A 20,296-nucleotide genomic window follows, 5' to 3' on the forward strand; every position below is an offset into this window, starting at 1 on the left:
TACATAACTGAAAATTTCACATCCCCCATTGACCACACAAGATATACCAAAAAAAATAAAAAAATAAAAATCCAAAATGCCATCTCAAAGTGAAAAGAGTTTATTTCATTGAGAGATGCAAAAGGACAAATCAGAGAGCTGATTTTAACATTCCCTTTCAATTATCAATACAATAATCAAACAAACAAACGTTTGCCATCTAGGAGACAGGCAAAAGACAACCTGGACATCCCAAAGAACAGCACCTCAAGGAAAGATTTGATTTAAAAATGAAACATTTCTATGCCTGTGGAGTAATCGGGGTCTGTGAGCTTCACCTGGACCGGGCCGCTCTATATATTCATGGATTCACAAAATCAAAAGAAACCTAAATGTGAAAGTCAACTATGTATGTAACTGTTACTATATAACCAATCAACTGTTAGATAATGCAATAGCCCATTTTATTTAAAATAAAGTAAGTACAATGGTAATTTATCTTTTTTTAGAATTACAAGAACAAGTGTGTAGGAATGGAATAAACACAAATAATTGTTTTTATTTTCAAACTGAAATGCAGCTTTAACAAATAAACAATTAAAATCACAAATAATGGTTTCTATATTCATTCCACCGACACATTCTACAACATGACAGTAAGTCAAGGGCACTTGTACCTCCTGCTGGACTGGACTGCAGGCTGCATCTGGCTTTTCACCGTTCTCTAGCACGCCACACTATTGCTTCCTACATTATTAGACTTCTAAAGAGAAAACGTGAAAACATCTCAGCGAACACAGTCATACCTTGGTAGAACAGCATATTCTCAAACTGGGCGTAAAAATAAAAAGGCAGTAAAACCTAAAAGGAAAAAGAAATAAAGAACTTCAATAGCTGATAAAATGGAACAAAACACAAGAAAGTAAAATGCAACCCATAAGTGAATTTAGAACAGATACTAGAATTTTATATAACCTCTGTGGAACAGCAAATTAAAGAGCAAAAAAAAAAAAAAAAAGCAAAAAAAAGAAAGCAAAGCATAAATATATCCTTTAAATAAGAACATAGAAAGGTAAAACACCAGGTTTATTAAGAACTGTAAACTTTAGTCTCTGACTGACATTAATATTCCATGAGTCCACTCAAATGACAGTACCATACCAGTCTAATTCACTCAATTTATATATCACAACCTAAGAGCTAGAGATCATAATTCAGTAAGAGGCAGAACATGTGAAACCTTAAGTGCTTCTAATTGCAAGTTTTTGACACGTTACATGTAATATATTGAGCTCTGATTTTCTAGGTTAGCTGGACTATAAGAATTACAGTAGCACAGGAATACTGTAAATATCTTCGGTTCAGAGAATGAGCTAGTGCAGTGTATATGTGCATGTATTCGTGTTTACTCAGTACTTATGCTTTTGAGGAAGAACCATTTAATTAAGTGTATGTGTGGTTTGAAAGTGCTGTTAGACAGGCTGCTACCACACAACTACAGATGGTGCTACACTGCAAAAAACACTGATAGTGGCAACAACCGGGTAACATCAGAAGAACACTACAGGCACACTGACACAGGCCGGAGCCATTGCTGCACTAGGAATACTGGAACAGTGAATTATAGCAACTTCTGGCATTTAGTATTCCATGATCATCCACCTCCCTTAGAGACAGTACTGTTTGTTCATCGCTCAATACTGAGGCAGTAATAGCCTGTGACATTACCTGATTTAACCTAACAGTCTGTTGGTAATCAGGTCTGAACACACAGTCCCCTACAATCACACTTCAAGGTAAGGTACAGAGCAGAAAAGTGATGGTTTCACCAATAACAGAACAGAGACATATGATAAGGCAGCATTTGGCATTTCACCAGAGTGGCATATATGCAGTAAGAACAGTATATATCCTGTTCATTACCCCTGAAAGCACTGGCAGCAATGTGTGCATGTTAGCTCGAGCAGGGTGGGAAGGGGACTGGTTGACAGACACAGACTGGGGAACCAGCAGGTTAGTGTGTGCCTCTACTCTTATGCTTATCATTAAAGTGCGGAAGACATGACATGAGGCACAAGCAGATGTGAATTGACCGATTCTGCTTTCTTACGCAGCTATATCTATTTTTATAACTTGACCGCTTCAGAATCGGCCTGTTCAAGCAGCATAGTTTTATGAGCTTGACATGACATAGGTCCCGTTAACGTGAGGAGAATGGAAGAACAAAATAAAACATTTGGATAACGCATTATTTCAAGCAGCAAAGACTTTTCACCCAAGTTTCCTAAAACCAGACCACACCTTCCTTTGATTGACAGGCAGCTTTGGTAACTAGCTGGACAGATGCACCCCTTACACATCCGTTTAGAGGAAGTGAGCATCAAGAAAGTAAAATTTCTCAGAAATTCCTATAAGAATAAGAATTGCAGGAGTCATGAAGGGAGGAGGTGGGTGGGTGCACCTGGCCACATACGGGAGGCTCACATAGGTAGACACTGTAGGTAGACAGCAAAGAATGCCAAATATATGTCTTTTCTGTGCCTGTTCAATAATGCTTCGATCTACATTTACATGGTAGCAGTGCAGGGTTGCAACTTCTGCCCAGGGATTGTGGAAGATTTGTGAAGTGACCATGAAATGTTTGCTGAATCTCTATCGGGTCATTTAATTTTGGAACGAACTTGCAACAGTGCAGGTGTTTGTTCCATAATGCGGACTAGCAGAGTGTCAATGTAGTCCTCTAGATCTCGGATTAAAATTTTCATCTTCTTTAACTCCACCTCCCGCTTCTGTAGCAACAAGCCATGGCGCTCATATTCCTCCCTCTCCTGTTGGAGCTCGGCATCCCGCTGTACCAGGAGTGACACCAGCTCACTGTGGTTCAGATGGTAGTAGGACCCTCCACCCTCCACCAAGAGCTGAGAAGTTATTGAAAAGACATTACCACAAACAACAATTTAAAAAATAAAAATAAAAATCCCATCATGTAATCACTAAAAGGTTTTTATTTTTCCAAGAGTTCTTGGCATAATCAAGGATTCTTATCTTTCTAAAAAAGGCTTCTACCTGGAACCCTTCTTGACTCCTTTTTTTTTCCTCAGTAATTCTACATAGAAGCTTTGAAGTTTATATAATTTAACCTAAGAGTGTAAAGCAGTAACAGTGAAACCCTACAAAAGTTTAATGGCAGTTCTTTCCTTCTTGTCATAGTGTATTTCTCTTGATTATTAGTAACAAGAACAACAACAACAACAACAACAACAACAACAACAACAACAACATTAAATACCCAAACTATTCATACCTTCTTCTCAGGTTCCTGGTCTCCTTGGTGACCTCGTCCTGGATGAATGGTGGACTTGATCTTCTCCAGCATAGACCGCCCTTCTGACCTCTTCTCATCTGGCGGTGTCAAAGGCTTCACTGGATGTGGACTAAAACACCCGAGGATGAGAGAAACAAAAAGATGCAAGTACTCATTGACAGTAAAGTAGGACCATCAAAACCACAGATTAACCATGTTAGATTTAATTAGCCATCTCTGAAATGAAGATAGTGTGTTGTAGGAAGCAGTCACATAGTCCCCTGGTCCAGACAAAAGACATGCACCCACCACTCTGGAAATCACAAGAGAATGAAAGCATATTCGGCTTCTAGAAATAACACAAGGCATGCAAACATCAGCAATTAATTACTGAATTGGAAGGTGAGGGAGTGTATGCACCAAGAAGGGAAAAAAAAAAAACAAAAAAAAAAAAACAGATTAAATGTACAATTATTGTTAAATACTCCACCACAACAAATAATACCACGACACCATAAGTTGTCTGATTTATACATTAATTAAAGAAAGTTAAAGCAAAATTCAGACTGAAAGCATGAGAAAGACCCCAGCCAGGAAAAAGAACCAGATTAAAAATGCATCCTCACACTCTAAACAATTTAATAACCATCTCCTTAATGACAGCCCACAAAAATTTGGGATGATGTTTGAGTAGTGCAGATTTCATGCGGATCTGAACGCTTAGTAATTTTAATTGTTTCTTTAATAAGTTTTATATATAAATATAAAAACACATACACGGACCACAGAATCTGCAAAGAGGCTGCATTACTCATACATACCCTCAAATTGATTTCATCTCAAAAGAGCACCCTTTTGACCTCACCTGTTGTTATGACAGGCTACCTGATGTTCTTCCTGGGGGAAATAATCATGGGATGCAGCAAATACAGGGGGAAGAGCAGCAGCAGCAGCTAGTACAGTATGCGGCAATGATTTTGCTGGAGCAGAGGGCATAGGAAAGGAGGAAAGTGGCAGACTATTACCTACTGCTACATGCGGTGTAGATGAGGCTAGTGGTGAGAGTTCAAGCAAGGGGGAGCTTATCAAGAGATCATGCCCTGAAGTTAGCCGGTCCAGGTTTGATGGTTCAGGCAGGGGTGTTTGAATAGTAGACCAGTGTATAATGCTGCCCAAATACTCCCCTTGTGGAACAGAAGCTGCAGTAGTTGTTGCTTGTGTATTTTTACTTATTTGTGATGCTTTAACAGAATCGGGACACAATTCCATGTTTGTGCAAGTCTCCCTAGGCACAGTGGGCACGACAGGGCTTGTGCCAACAGAATGTGTCACAGCATGCTGGGCCACAAACACGTTCTCCAGGAGCAAATCTGTCATAACCAAGTCCTCAGTAATGCTAGAGGTTGGCTCAGATACAAAATCACAGACGCACACATTCTCAGTGGACCGACCAAAATCTGTGATAATCTCCAGGTCCTCTAGAGCACCATCACATTTCACATGGTGGGACTGATGAGACTCAGTTGAGCAAATATCCTTATCCATAAACGTATGAGAATCTAACATTAAACATTCTTCCGTTGCCATTGTTGTCATCATATCCAAAATATCAGGAATTCTCTCATGTAGCAAATCATGGTTCATCGTGTCCACTGGGGGATCATATTTTTGTATTGATTCATTTGTAACAGTGCCTGTTATGGCCTCTTCTATAATGTCACATTTTTCTAAAGATTTTGGCAAGAAGGTAAGAGATAATGGTGGGTTTGAAGGATCATACTGAGAAATACCTTCATTTTTTGGCAAAGTTTCTTGAGAAATTTCAGCTTGGTTTTGCTGTAGTTCTGATACAATCCTCTGAGACTGGTAATTTGTTGGCAGGACTTCCTGGGATGAACCAGATTTTGGCTTGGCTTCTTGAAATGTGTCACTTTTCAGATAGGCCACTGGAGAGAGTTGGGAAATGGTAAGAGAACTGTGCTGTGACATACATGTGAGGTACTGCTCAGAGTCTACACTCTCATAGTGGCTATGGGAAAGCACATACCCAGGAGACAGTGCTGAAGATAATGTCTGTCTGCTACCATTTGGTCTCTCTACCAAATATGTTCCACTGAGGGTTTCAGATAAACCGAAACGTCCCTTAGATGGATTATGTGGAGAATCACCGAGTTTCTCCTTTGTAAATGACATGTTGCTTGATTCTGTAGAAGAAGAATCCATAAGAACCTTCAAGTTCTCAATATCAAAACCTTCCCCTACAAAACAAACTTCACTTGTGTCTAATGATCCACATCCTGGATTACCTGCAACATCTTTCTCCATTGTCAATCTTCCTTGTAATACAGAGTCACTGAGTCCTAAGGGAATGGACAATCCTAATGGATATGTTGTCGGATGGACATCCAAGCATGTTCTTTCTTTAATGGCAGACTCTTTCAATACTACGTCTCCATCTCCTTTTCCAATACCAAAATCTGATTTGAAGTTCTGTTGTCCTTTTGAGAGGGACTTTGACTCTGGGACTTTACAACCCCTGCTTGGAGATTCAGATGTTACAATGGAAGATGTTTCCCGAATATCAAAGTTGCAGTAAGGCAGAGATGTCTTCTGGATTTCTACAGACCCTTTAGTGTCATCATCTGTCAGTCTCTTGAAAGTAATGCATTTGCCTGTTTCATGTTCAAACTTTTCAGCCAGGCCTAAATAATTTAATGATTCAGAACTGAGTGCTGAGGGTTTAGGAGTCATAGACAACACCGACATTGCATTCGGTGTAACATTTATTTGGCAGACTGAGACTGCACTGACTTTGTCCTTATTAAATGTGCAGCTTGAACGTGTAGGGTAAGGGCATGCTAGGGCATGGAGTTCAGAGAAATCTATGCTCGAGTTATGAGGCAATGAGGAGTCAAATTCAGATTCCAAAGCATCCAGAGGAACGGAGTTATTGAGGTCAGTCTTCTGAGTACCACAGTGTATAAAATTAGCTTCAGCTTCAGAATGAGAAAGTGCATCTACCATTAAAGTGCATGCTGGGGTTATAATACATACACTTTCTAGAGCATAAGCTTTGTTGGACACAACTGGGTTACCTTCACCACATGTGGGTGTTTGATTAGTTGGTTCAATTGGGTAGGAAGAAGGAAGGGTAGTCATCTTCTGAGTACCAATCTTTGAGTTTAGCTTCAATCTATCACCAATGAAATCACCACATTGTGTATATTTGACAGAGTCAACTGATGCATCAGTTCTGCAAAAAGAATTTGTAAGATTAGGTGATGCTCCATCCACTAGGATTGCCTTTGAATTTCCAGCTTCAACTGCAATTAGAGGACAGGTGGGGTTTCTTGGTCTGGAGGCAGGCACTTCAGGTTGATAGATGGCTGGGCTACAGAGAAAGGGCAAAGCAGGTGTTAATGGAGTGACAGTATGCAGCTCTTGGAAAAATGGATTTTGCTTAAGTAGTGAAAAGAAAGGGTTAGCAGGAGAGATGAATGAGGTGGAAGTGAAGGGGTTAGTATGTTGGCAAGTCATCCCCTCTGAGAGATCAGTGGGAAACGGGGATAAAAGAGAAAGGGTTGTGCTGGAGCTGAAGTCTGTCTGAGGAGCAGCCAGCTGGCTGTGAATGGAAGGCACACAGTCACCCCATTAGAGACCCTTTGTGTCAATTTAACCTTTAGTAATCTAAATGATCTCTCATTATTGCCTACAGTAAGTACTGTATTTATATGTACTGTGAATTTTGGGGGCAATATATTTTGAGGGGTAAGGCTATGGTTTAAAGGGTACTCTAGAAAAGCTACATATCAAGTTTATGAAAACCATTTAAACAAATATGTGACTACAATATTTTTTATGACTGGATGGAATCTGGTATCTCTCTCTCTCCCCAAGACACATTTGATGACAAAAATCCCTTCTAACAGGTGATGGACATGGTCTGTGAATGCCAAAATTACACGTTGAAGAAGACAAATAACACCTAATTTACAAAATCCCCTATAACAAGTTGACAAGTTATAATGCAATTGTGCTTTACGTTATATTGTTTCCATTTTAATAAGTGTTGTACCTGTACAATACAGTTTTTTTGTCAAAAACAGCCAATACTGGTTAACAAGAATCATCAAAGCCTATCAAGGTCATCAAGGCCAGGTTGTTTTGTAAAACACTTTATGATCAAATACATGATCATATAACTCATTAAACCTGGCTAGATCACATAATGATTAGGGAGTCACGTTTGTATTTTAATAAGTAACTTTAAAATGAAGCACCGAAGGCTAGAATGCTTTCAGTTAAGGTCAGTGTGGAACAGAGTCAGAGTAAAAACCTATGCCTAATTTAAAGACATCTCTTTATATATTAAAATAAACATGCACACAACTGTACAGTATGTGTACACAGAATGAGTAATAGCAAATGAATCATACCACACCTGCTTTATCTTGCAGCACTGCAGACTGCTAGCATTGCAGAGCTAGGACACATCATAATGATCATCCAACCATATCAAAGAAAGAATGAGAGCAGCAGAGCCAAGCAGCATGGAGGGAATGAATACAAGCGAAAAGGCGACTGTAATCTAAATGTTATTTAGGGAAGTGAATAAAATAATTCAGTACTGTAATGCGTCATAATCACATTGGTGTACAATTTGGACACATTTGTTTAACTTTTCCATGAAAATATGAAATGTTCAGTGAGTTTCAGCAGCAGTCTTCAGTGAATCTACCAAACACTGTCCATAATCAGTGTACACAAAATAACCAGTAAGACAGACACAAATATCTTCTTTGGTTGGCATTCAATGACAAGAGGTCTTGGAAAATAATTAAACAACATATTTCTGGATTCATCTTTTGGGTTTCCTTCGGTATATACAAAACATGCAAAATCAGCAAAAATGTGCCAATAAAAAGTAACAGTTCAGCCAGTTACATAAATCAATTCCAGAATAATTGGCACTTTTATGAAAAACAAACAAACATTCTTATTTAAAAAAAAAAAAAAAAAAAAAAAAAAAAAAAAAGTCTCTTTTTAAATAATAGTATTTTCTAAAAAAATAAATAAATAATAAAAAAAATTTTACTAATAATAATAATAATAATAATAATAATAAAAAGCATGCAGCAAAATTAAAGATATTAAAAAAATATTTAAAATAAATGCAACTAGATAGTTGATAAACAAATCACTACATGATTGGCTTATCAGATAATTGTATGAATGAATAGGTGTTCAAGTGTTCTTAATAAAAGTACTCTGCGAGTGTATATTCATGCTTGCTCATTTTCATGAAGGGTGCCAATATTTCAGGAGTTGACAATAGATTTACCAGTTATACCAAATTTCCTTTCTTCATTATTTTCCTCGAACAGCCACAAGAAACTATTTAAAACAGCCCACTAACCCGGGAGAAGAATTTCGCAGCTCAGGGGCATAGATAGGAGGATTTCAGATTTGAACCTCACCTGAAATATTTTATGATAGTTCCAAATGCTTATTTGTGGGTAAGAATAACACTATAAAGATGGTCAGTGTGATCATGCAATTCCTCCATATCTAGTCGCAAATTAATATATGTCCCTTAGTTTATTTTCACCACATTAAATTGGCGACCAGCTGTTACAGTGAGAAGTATTATCAGGATCATGTATTCCTCTTGTTTCCGTTTGAAAGCTAATAGCCAGCTTGCCACACCCTGGTCACTGGGATATCCAGCAGACAGCTAACAAAGTACTGGACGTTTACTGCAATAGAAGATAAAACTATATCTACTTTTTTAAGAAGATATGTAATTTTCCCTCGATTACTAGATGTAGTACATCTACTCCATTACTATGTCTTTAGAATTATTTTCATAGAACTGTCAAAAGTTATCTCATGGCAACTTTATTAATATACCAAGATTGGTGGATGGTAGATCATGCCTTAAATGATTAACAAATTTGTGCCATCATTGCTCCTACTATTGTCTGAAATCCACTTGAAATGCATGAGCACATCATACTTATCAATATATAAAATTTACAGATTGCAATTAAATTTAAAAAAAATAAAAATTTTAATATATAAACACAGCATATTTCTTCATCCACCCCCAAATGAATCACTAGCTATGCCACTGGTACAGCTATTTAAGATTACTGATCAAGAATCATTACTGATCTAGTTACACTAGACACACACACACACACACACACACACACACACACACACACACAGCCATATAATCTGTCCATCATCCCTAGGGACCCAACAACAGGAAACACACTTGCAAATAGTACTGAGGACAAATGTAGAACGTATAGGAGCAAAGAAGAAAGGCAAGGGGGAGAGAGAGTGTGCTAAATTGGGGGACGACAGTCCTATCTGCAGTGATTAGTGTAATTACAACTGAGAATCCATCTATACGCACATGTTTTGAATGGAATCAGTCAGTAATACACATAGTTTTACCTTGGTTTACTGTATGGGTCCTTAGAGCTGAACCAGCCTCTGTGTCTTCCCTCTGCAGCTGGCTGGGCATGACCACTTTCGACTTTTTCAGCCCGTGCATGTGAGAACAAGCCTCGCTTCTTCTTGCCTTGAACTTCTATCTCGCTTACAGACATAGCCGTCTCCACCACGGTTTCATCGGCCATCAACCCAGCATTATCCAGTGCAGCAGCAATGGCAGCCTTCTCCTCCTCTCCTGGTTTGTCAAAAGACCAGCGGCGGCCGTCTATAGGCCCTCCGCCCTGCTGCTCCTCTTTACGGCGAGAGAGGTTCTGCAAAGATAGAGAGAGACCAGAACCCTTCTGCAGCAGTCCTACTGCAGGGAACTGCAGGTCAGACTTGGATTTAGACTCCACTTTAGGCTGAAGAGTCTGAAATTCTGAACTGGGTTGAGGTTTGATTTCTGGGGGCTGGGTGGTTTGGGCCTGAGTAGGTTTGCCTTTCTGTGGTGGGCTAGTCTGAGGAGTGTTTGGTGATTCTTGTTGGGTCTCTGTCTGTGGCCTAGGATGTTGTAGTACCAGTGAGGGGGGTTGGTGAGTAAGAGGAGATGTCTCCACTGGATTTCCATTTACACAGACAGAGGGCAGGAGAATGGGGGCATCACTGTCAGTGGTCAGGGAATGAGGCACTGGGATGCTAAGGTCACACTCCTCATCAAACACATATCTAACAGGAGAGACTAGTGGTGAGGGGGCTACTGTGTGCTCTGAGAGAGAGAGAGAGAGAGAGAGAGAGAGAGGGGGGGGGGAAGATTAAAAACCATAGAAAATGCATGTGTATTGTCTTTCAATATTTATGAAGACCAAAAGATATCAAAATCAAAATCAAAATGATTGCCTTGGCCTTTTACTGGTCTGGAACAGAAGTTTGGCATTAGTCTTTTTAAAGGAAAACTTTACATTTATAGTTCTATTTAGCTTTGGAACAGAATAATGATTAAGGTTAAACAATGAATGGGGGACACGTTACAGTTCACACATACAGCAATAACTCTGTGTGTGTGTACCTGGGCTGTTGTCTGCAGTCAGGTTGCTGCTGTTGCTGGGTGAATTGGAGAGGTCAGAGACCACTACACTGATGCCAGCAGTTGGGCTAAGGCTGCCCCCTCTAGAAGATGACTCGCTGCTCTCAGAACCCAGAGATGTGCTAGAACGTGTGTCCGAAGACTTCCGTAACCTTCCGTGGAGGAAGTAACTCCTCATTTTACTCCTCCTCAACTCCCCTCCTTCATCATCCTCATAGTCTTCCTCTCCACCACCATCACTTGGCAGACGACTCCGCATGCGCGCCAACGCACCATAACCCCCAGGCACAATGGCTGAGTTGGACTCTTCATCCCCACCACGCTTCCGGGCACGCATGCGCTCACGCAGCCTGATGAAGGCTGACCGAGGTTTGTCCTTCATGGAGAGATCATACATGCTGGCCGTCAGGTTATGGCGAGTGAACTGCACCGTTAGCTGAAGCTCCCCTCTTTCTTTCTCCTTTTTGCCAGTTTTAGAATGAAGCTTGTACCATCTGGGGGAGAAAAGAAGGATGATCTTAGAAAAAGTGGATGTACAATTTTTCCTTCTTTTTCCTTCCTTCCATTATATATGTTAACATACTGTTCTAAAAATTGGAACAGGCATTAGTTAATGTTAAACTAGGTTTTTCCATCAAAGCCATTGTGCTAAATTTCTCAATACATGTATTTTAAGAAACTTACAGCCTACACCTCTGCGCAGAATCTAGCTCCCTTTTAATGTACATTTAAAAAGGTGGTTGTCCACCAATCGTAGGGTTGGTAGTTCGATTCCCAGCCCACATGACTCCCCATGCTGAAGTGTCCTTGGGGACACTTGATGGCAAGCTAGCACCTTGCATGGCAGCTCTGCAGTGTGTGTGTGTGAGAATGGGGGAATGAGAAACAGTACAAAGCGCTTTGTAGAACCACTAAGGTTAAAAAAAAGTACTATATAAGTGCAGACCATTTACCATTATATGCTTTCCAGAGACTTTTAATTTTTTGTTTTCTAACTTGTGATTAAAAAATGCTGAGAATTTTATCCTGTAGCAAATTCAAAATTGAATTCAACATGTCCTTCAAAATCACAGGATTATTCAATAAATCTTTAGACTCCTATTTCATAGAGCTCCATATAAGTTTTTTTGTTTGTTTGTTTAACAGGGAAACAGATGACATGCTGACATATTTTATAACTAGACATCATTAGTGGATGATTGTATACACTTCTGAAAAGCAGCAGTTATCCTCATATCCCATCCACACATCTTTGTAATTGTACCTTGTTACAACAGTTAATGAATACTCCTACTAAGGGCTGAATTGATGCAGGGACATGGAAGCAAATATTTTACTTTAGAAAAACACATCATGTGCATAAAGCCACATAATTAACCAGCTGAGACATATGATGACAATCTAAGGAGGAAATGTAAGAAATCTATCATGGCCTAGCTGAGATGACCTATCAGTTGCACCTGCTATATGCATAAGCATATCATACATAATATTATATGATGGTAATGCTCAGAGATGTACTGATGAACCCAGGAGTAATTAGATCTGCAAAGAAGGAAAAGTTGGAGTACATCAATAACACAGAAAAGGTTGGAACAATATCATGTGAACCAACTCAGTCAATTACTTAGTATTATTAACTAGCCCAAGATGAAAGTTAGAAAATTCGCTGATGCACTTCCTGTGTCACTGCCATTTTGATGGTACTTGCATAATGTCTCTTTAAAAAGAAAAGCATTACCTCTGTCCTACCTTTGTAGGACCTCTGTAAACATAACTTTAAAAATGTTGGTTGTTAACTAGAAGATAGGTTCCGAATTTGAACATACATTTGTTTGTAAACAAGTTTTTTTTTTGTTTGTTTGTTTTTTTTAAATGTACACAAGGTTATTACACATCATTTGAAAGCTTTCATCTCGAGTATTTGACTATGTAGAAATTACCTGGGTTTGTCATTCATGTCTTCTTTGCCCTGCCAATTAAATGCTAACTTTACTGTAGGTGATCTGTGGGTGAAATGGCTAATGGCTTCTTAGTCTTCTTATCCTTCTTTAGGCAAGTTGTGTTAAAATGACTCACTGTATATCTCAGCTATATACACACATGCAAAAATGTTGACATAACCAGCATCAAAAACTCAATTTAATGCTTATCAGCAGTATTGATCAGCAAAACTGTGCAATACACAGTACAGTACAATACACTGCACCCTTGGTAAATAGGAGCAAAGAAGGCTGTGAAAAATTGTCTATTATTTAACCTTTTGATACTTTGCCAAGATAACAGCTCCAAGTCTTTTCCTATAATGCCTGATGAAGTTGGAGAATACATGGCAAGGGATCTGAGACCATTCCTCCATACAGAATCTCTCCAGATCCTTCACATTTCCAGGTCCACGCTGGTGGACTCTCCTTCAGTTCACCCCACAGGTTTTCTGTGGGTTTCAAGTCAGGGGACTGGGATGGCCATGGCAGGACCTTGATTGTGTGGTCAGTAAACCATTTTTTGTGTTGATTTGGTGCATGTTTTGGATCAACGTCCTGCTAGAAGATCCAACCACTGACCATTTTAAGCTTTCTGGCAGAGGCAGTCAGGTTTTCATTTAATGTCTGTTGATATTCGATAGAGTCCATGATGCCATGTATCCTAACAAAATGTTCAGGTCCTCGCAGAAAAGCGCCCCAAAACATTAAAAAGATCCACCACCATATTTAACGGTGGACATGAAGTACCACCTCTGGTGTTTGACAAAAAGCTCTATTTTGGTTTCATCTGACCATAGAACACGAGCCCATTTGAAGTTCCAGTAGTGTCTGGCAAACTGAAGACACTTGAGTTTGTTTTTGGATGAGAGTAAAGGCTTTTTTCTTTGAAACCCTTCCAAACAACTTCTGGTGATGTAGGTGACTTCAGATTGTAGTTTTGGAGACTTTCTGACCCCAAGACACAACTAACTTCTGCAATTCTCCAGCTGTGATCCTTGGAGATTTTTTTTGGTCACTCAAACCATCCTCTTCACAGTGTTGAGACAATATAGACAAGTCCTCTTCCAGTTTGATTCATAACATTTACAGCTGACTGGAACTTCTTAATTATTGCCCTGATTGGGGAAATGGACATTTTTCAGTGCTTGTGCCATTTTCTTATAGCCACTTCCCATTATCTCAAGCTCAACAGCCTTTTCCCGCCCACCACAGCTACAGTATATTCCTTGGTCTTACCCATTGTTATGAATGACTAAGGGAATTTGGCCTGTGTTACCTGATATTTATACCCCTGTGAAACAAGAAGTTATGGTTGAATAATTTCCTGTTCCCAGTCACTCAGGTGTACTAAAAATTTTTAAATATCAATGGGAATGTACTTCAAATATATTTCTCTCATATTCTCATAGGGGTGCCAATAATTGTTGCGCACACATATTTAACAAAGCTTTTTTTTTTTTGATAAACTGTTTGTAAATTGTTTGATATCCATGAGAGCAAAATATTTTTGTGAATTTTTTTGAACAGAGCAAAAGGTTAAACAATAAAAAAAAATTTTCACAGCCTTCTTTGCTCATATTTACCAAGGGTGCCGATATTACTGGAGGGCACTGTATATGCACACATTTAGCATTACAGTAAACATTACTTTCATAATGTAATGAGCCCAGAGATTAATATGACCATGCTGCAAATTTCTCTTCCTGCTCACAGCTGCATATCTGCACCAATGCACACAAACACCATTACAGTCACAGTCACTCACACCCACCCCACACTCACACAACTGGGTTTAGCACCAATGTCCTAGACCTTCATTCCTATATACTGTCAGTAAAGTAAAAGGGGACCAGGGTGTCTAGAATGTAGTTCTTACTTCCTTTTACACCTGTTTCTCTCTTTAGTTACGCGCGTGCGCACGCACGCACACACACACACACACACACACACACACACACACACACACACACACACACACACACACACACACACACACACACGAGTGTGGACCTTAAACTTGGCTACATCTGGAGAGTAGACTTTAATGATGGGATAAGAACTGTTGATTCTTATCCTGCATCTTCAGCCAAAATAACACAGTTTAATTGCTAAAATATCTAATGTTATTGTATGGAATGGTAAACATATCAAGGTAAATCTGCAGAGTGTTTGTCTTGTAAGGCAGGCTTGTGGTTTTAGTGTACTATCTGCCAGGCTCTGTTGACTTTAGCACCATCTGTATCCATACTCAAGGTTTTAGCTTCATAGGTCAGACTCTAAGGATGCCATCTGTATTAGAATACATTTTTTTCACATTCACTTTAGAGTCTGCCAAATTCTGTAGATATGCTTGCTTCATTTCCTCTTTAAACAACAGTAAATCACACTACACCCAATTTTGTTAGATGAATATGAAGCCACACAACAAGTGCCAGTCCAGAAAATTGGGTAAATAGTGGCTTTAACCCTAAAATTAATGCATATTATTAAAATACCAAATGCCATATTTAAAAGTGTGCACAGTGTCACTGTTTAAGATGCCAAGCTATACTTTCTCACAGACACTCGGACAATCAACAACCTAGCCTACATACCTTACCTCCACATCCTGGAAAACACCAACACAACACAAATTACCCAATTACCAAGAGTGAGTCAAATACAAAGTCATATAGGAACCGAGTAACTATACTGTGCAGAAAAACAAGAATGCAAAGCATACACACACACACACACATATACACACACACGTACTTCTTTATACGTGTACTTAGTTTTCTCATGCGTCTTTTCTTAATCACCAACCTACGTGATTTCCTATTTCCTAGACATGCAAAGGAAGTGGTGAGGATGAACAGTTGTCTCAGGAAACGCTCTCATTTCCTCCGATATATGCATTCACAAGCACACAAGCTAACACTTATCGGGTATCGTTTATCAATCTTTTAGCAAAGTTGCATATAAATGTTTGCATCAGCCAAACCAAATTTTTTTTTTTGCCGGTTCGGGACCCCTGATTTTATCTGTGCTTGCATGTGCATGTTCATGCATACTACTCACCCGTAAATTACCAGGTATATGCAAGGGTTGTGCATGCAAATACACAGTTGAATCACATTTGGTCACACCCACAAAACACCATAAGAAGGAAAAGCTCACAGAGCTGAAATGACAGTAAAACACAGTTTTAAAAAAACAAAAAACCCTTTCTCTATGCCAATAAATATATGTATTGTTATATGGCATTTTGGTAAAGGATCAGTTAACCACATAAGCTTCATCATTAGGGGAAATTTGATTTTAGTGTGGTGTTATTTTTTGCATTTTACAAAAAGTTTTACGTGTTATTATTTGAATAAAATATGAAACTCTCCAAATTCACAGGTAAACTTGGATTTCTAAACTTCTATATGACAGCCAATCCTCATCCAGGTGCTGTAGCCAGTCAACAACCATGTGATATTTTCACATTGACAAAAGATAAAGTTGAAGCCTCAAAGTGGTGAGCCAGAGAAGGAAAAAACTTTCAGCTGTAGAGAGGTTCATATATACCCAAGAGCCTAACAAAAAGCAAGTATAAAAAACAGGATTGGTCTTGTTTTACCCTATTCTAAGACAAGTAAGCATTCTGATACAATACACTTCAGTGCAGCAAAACCCTAATATATATAACTAAGGTCAGATAACAACATTAATTACCACCTTCATTAGTTAGCTGCATGCGTTTACCTTAATAACCAGAATCCTTCCAGTGCAACCTGGACTGTGTGTGTGTGCGCGCGCATTTGCACAGAATCATGTACCTTATGTTCTAATGTATTTCAATATGACTACATTGTTAAATGTTTTGAAATGCCATTTAAGGTCACATCTTGTTTAGAAGTGAAATGTCTTATATGTCGAAAAATAAACTGAGAAAAGTAAAACTTAAGTTTATATGACCATAAGGAGGTGTGCATCTGCATCTGTCAGCGTTATTTAAAAAAAAAAAAAAAAAAAAAAAAAAAAAAAAAACTTATTGAATAATTTTAGTTAAATTTTTCATACTGTAAATGACATAACCTTGGAACACAACTCTAAGTTATAAAAGTAGATTTCAGTACCTTAACTGAAGAATCACAACTTTGATGGGCTATGTGTCAAAACAGCTCCTGATCCCAATAGAAAATGTTATATTACTAAAGTCACAAATTACTGTGACTGAACGGACTAACACAGATTAAAACCTAATCTTTCCATGTGGCATATTAAAACTTGCTTACATGGCCCTTATGAAAAATATTTACAATTGTCAAGCTTGTGACTCATTGGAATGTTACTGTATGAACAGCATGGTAAAAATATAACCTTGCAAAGTATTGTTTTATTATATTTAATTAAGCAATGCCCAGCCCCATTACTGAACATTCAACACATCCTGTTCTAATCATCACCAACTGCTCATACACACACCTTAATTAGTTAGTGGAGTATAACAAAAGTTTCTTCTAACAGGTTACTGTATAACAAAAAGCTTTTTTCAAGCTACTGTACTGTAGCCCCTGGCAGAGGTCAACACTGCAAAGTACTATAGCTTAACAGAAACTGGTATTTGGACCAATACCCAGATTACCTACAGAAATTCACCACTGTATACTCAAACCAAGTAGATTACAGTGGTGTACATCATGTTCTAAGCAGTTTGTTCATCATTAGACCTCTGCATGAGAAAACAAATATGAGAGTGACCTGTTTTCAGAAAAGTCCAAATCACCAGTTTCCAGTGGCTCATTCAATGCCATCCAGACTTAGTATGCAAACTGCTTTGTAACGTCTAATCATCATTTAATATTCCCATTTCAGACTGGACTACATCACTGATGAGGCCTGCCCGTGTAAGATTAAAATTAGCTTAAATGTATAGAATGCAAAAGCCGACAGAGAAGAACATGGATTCTCTGAGAATAGGACGCTCATCATTTCCACATTAGAAACCGGAAAGTCTAGACTCTGCATCTGTAAGAGGTCACTCTTTATGCTGTGACCTTGAGGCTGAAACGTTCTCTGAAACGTACACATGATGCATAAATATACTATATTTACTTCACCACACTAATACTCAGATGGCATCAGTAACTGTCCCGAGGCCTCCTTCACAGTCCTCCCTCCGTGAGCTGTATGAAGGAGGGCGTGACTGCGGAGTGGATTGCAGCAATCTCTCTCTCTCTCTCTCTCTCTCTCTCTTTGAGCTAGATCGCTCTTCTGACATAAAAACCAGGCACCGGCTATAATCTCCATCATCTTTACCAATACGACAAAACCTTACTGCGATATGCTTTTTGCATAAACACGGAACTACTGACGCCACTTAAGTAAACAAGCAAATAAGCAAATAAAACCTACTCGTTTCTCATGCACGCACGCTCACGGAACGCCTTGTCCAGCGCGATCACAGTCTGGCCAAGGAACACGTCAAGGCCGATGAGCGCGCGGTGCATGACGGTGAAGGTGAGGTCGCCGGTGCCGGCCGGGTGTGCGTCGCGGCCCCCGTCCTCCAGCACGCCAGGCTGCAGCTCGAATGTGCACTCCTCGCCCCATTCGGGCTCCGTGCTTTTCTCCATCACGCATGTGGAGTACTTCTCCTTGCCGAGCTGCACCACGGTGTACGCGTCGCTCGTGCCGTGCTTGCCCTTGGCGCGGAGCCCGCGGGCGCGGATCACCAGCACCTGCACGTGCGTCGGCACCCATCGCTGCTCCTCGTCCCTGTTTACCGAGGCCATGGGCGCGCGTGCTCGCGGCTCCGAGACATAGACCGCGCGACGGATGGTGACGTTAAAAGTCTAGCACCGTCGCGTGAAGCCCGAGTAATGCGCCGCTGCAGAGTGATCGTCAGCCTAATCTCTTTCTTCGCGACAAAGCATGATTTCCGTCAGCGGGTAAGCCTGCTACGGTATGTGACTGTCTGCTTCAAATAAATGTATGGACCACGTTCTCCCTGCGTGTGTGTGTCGCGTCGTATCTCTCTCCAGCGGCCGAAGATTTTTGCCTTTGCGGCGCTGTTGCCACCGAATCAGTCCGCCGACGTCACTGCTTTATCTTCCCGCAACACAAGGAAGTACCGGAAAGCCCCGCAGATCCGTCCCCAACCGCATACTACCCTACTACACAGTATGTCCAAATAGTATGCCACTAGCCTATTTCTAGTATTTAGTACTGTATTAACACCGGTTATCTGCCATACTTCAGGCCGTAGGATGCAATACTGTAGATTTCGTTCCGAACTACTGTTAGAGTCTATCCTTGTCTGCCTATGCTACTACTCATTTTCTCTCTCTCTCTGGAGTAGCCTAATTTTATTTATTTATTTATTTATTTTTTTGCAGTACTAAATAATTCAAAATGTCTACACCGGTAAAGGTCCTGTACGGGAATTCCCTTATTTTGCCTAATAATGACATGCTGTTCCAGATGGCAGTAATGAGACACTTTGTGAACAAGGGAAGACTGTTTTCGACGATGCACTGACTCACCTGCCAACAAGCCGAAGACAGGTCCTACAGAGTGCATAAAAGCAGAGAGCACTACAATGTTGAACGCTACAGCGCCTGGGCAATATTATAATCTGCGTGCAATTAGGTGCAAATTACCACAAATCCGGGCGTGGCTATGTGCATAGTTTTCATTAAGCCATAGGCTAGTTCTTCGGGTCTGTTCATGCACGTGTCCTCATTCCCCCCCGGATTCATGAAGAGCAGCACATGATAAAATATCACATCTGAAATCAATAGAGAATGCATTAATGTGTGCATTCCTTCTAAGTAGAAATAACACAAAGTCCTAACATGGCGGGGCAGACATGATGTGTTAGTTTTTTTTTCCTAGACCACATTTAAACTTGCTTTAGATTGTGTATGCCAGTGGTCACCAACCCTTTTCCTGGAGATCTACCTTCCTGCAGGTTTCATCTCCAACCAAATCTTACACACCTGTTTTAGTTCATCACAAACTTCTTAAGGCAATGAATAGATGGTCAGGTGGGCACAATTATGGTTGGAGCAAAAGTCTTCAGGAAAATAGATCTCCAGGAACAGGGTTGGTGACCACCGGTGTATGCTACTCATACATGTAGAAAGTATCCAGAGCCATTAACTTAGTGGAGCCATTAAAAGTATTAATATTTGTAGGCCACTTAAACTTTTGGGGGAAGAATTTATGTCAATGTCTCTGGATAGTGAAAGCCCCCCCCCCCCCCCCCCCCATTCCATTTAAATATATATATATATATATATATATATATATATATATATATATATATATATATATATATAATTTGTTTATCACAATCTCTTCTTCCAGGGAGAACTTGTCAAGATGGTGGCACATAGAGTTTCACAGAGAGATAATCACAGAAAACAATACCCATAGAAAACAATTAATAAGAATAAAATCAAGAAACACTTACAAGACTCCTTTAACACCTTGTGCAAAAGCCGTTTAAAAGTACTCAGAGGTGGAAATATC

At 39.6% G+C, this 20,296-nt stretch overlaps 1 protein-coding gene across 3 annotated transcripts; it reads right to left on the reverse strand.

Annotated features, from left to right (window-relative positions):
* Nucleotides 1-84: 84 nt before the first annotated feature.
* On the reverse strand, nt 85-19,299 carry rab11fip5a (RAB11 family interacting protein 5a (class I)). 3 transcript variants are annotated; one of them, XM_017464973.2, is made up of 6 exons: nt 18,179-19,299; nt 10,794-11,305; nt 9,749-10,493; nt 4,149-6,674; nt 3,284-3,413; nt 85-2,897 (listed from the first exon to the last, which is right to left on the reverse strand). In XM_017464973.2, exons 1-6 carry the CDS (start codon nt 18,553-18,555, stop codon nt 2,640-2,642), a joined length of 4,548 nt encoding a protein of 1,515 aa, XP_017320462.1. In that variant the 5' UTR covers nt 18,556-19,299; the 3' UTR covers nt 85-2,639. The 3 variants fall into 3 exon arrangements, with proteins under 3 accessions (XP_017320462.1, XP_053535613.1, XP_017320468.1); XM_053679638.1 differs by having other exon boundaries at nt 4,149-6,905; XM_017464979.3 differs by lacking the exon at nt 4,149-6,674 and having other exon boundaries at nt 18,179-19,298.
* Between the last annotated feature and the right edge of the window lie 997 nt (nt 19,300-20,296).

Source organism: Ictalurus punctatus, chromosome 3 (assembly GCF_001660625.3).
Source record: "Ictalurus punctatus breed USDA103 chromosome 3, Coco_2.0, whole genome shotgun sequence".
Taxonomy (NCBI): domain Eukaryota; kingdom Metazoa; phylum Chordata; class Actinopteri; order Siluriformes; family Ictaluridae; genus Ictalurus; species Ictalurus punctatus.

What these genes read in the sequence shown, in the direction of transcription:
- rab11fip5a (XM_053679638.1), bottom strand. Translation starts at nt 18,555, where the DNA reads ATGGCCTCGGTAAACAGGGACGAGGAGCAGCGATGGGTGCCGACGCAC. An exon ending in GACCCATACAGTAAACCAAG is followed by an intron (nt 6,906 to 9,748) that starts GTAAAACTATGT and finishes TTCCATTCACAG; the next exon opens with CCAGCTGGCTGCTCCTCAGA. An exon ending in ACCAGGAACCTGAGAAGAAG is followed by an intron (nt 2,898 to 3,283) that starts GTATGAATAGTT and finishes ATAACTTCTCAG; the next exon opens with CTCTTGGTGGAGGGTGGAGG.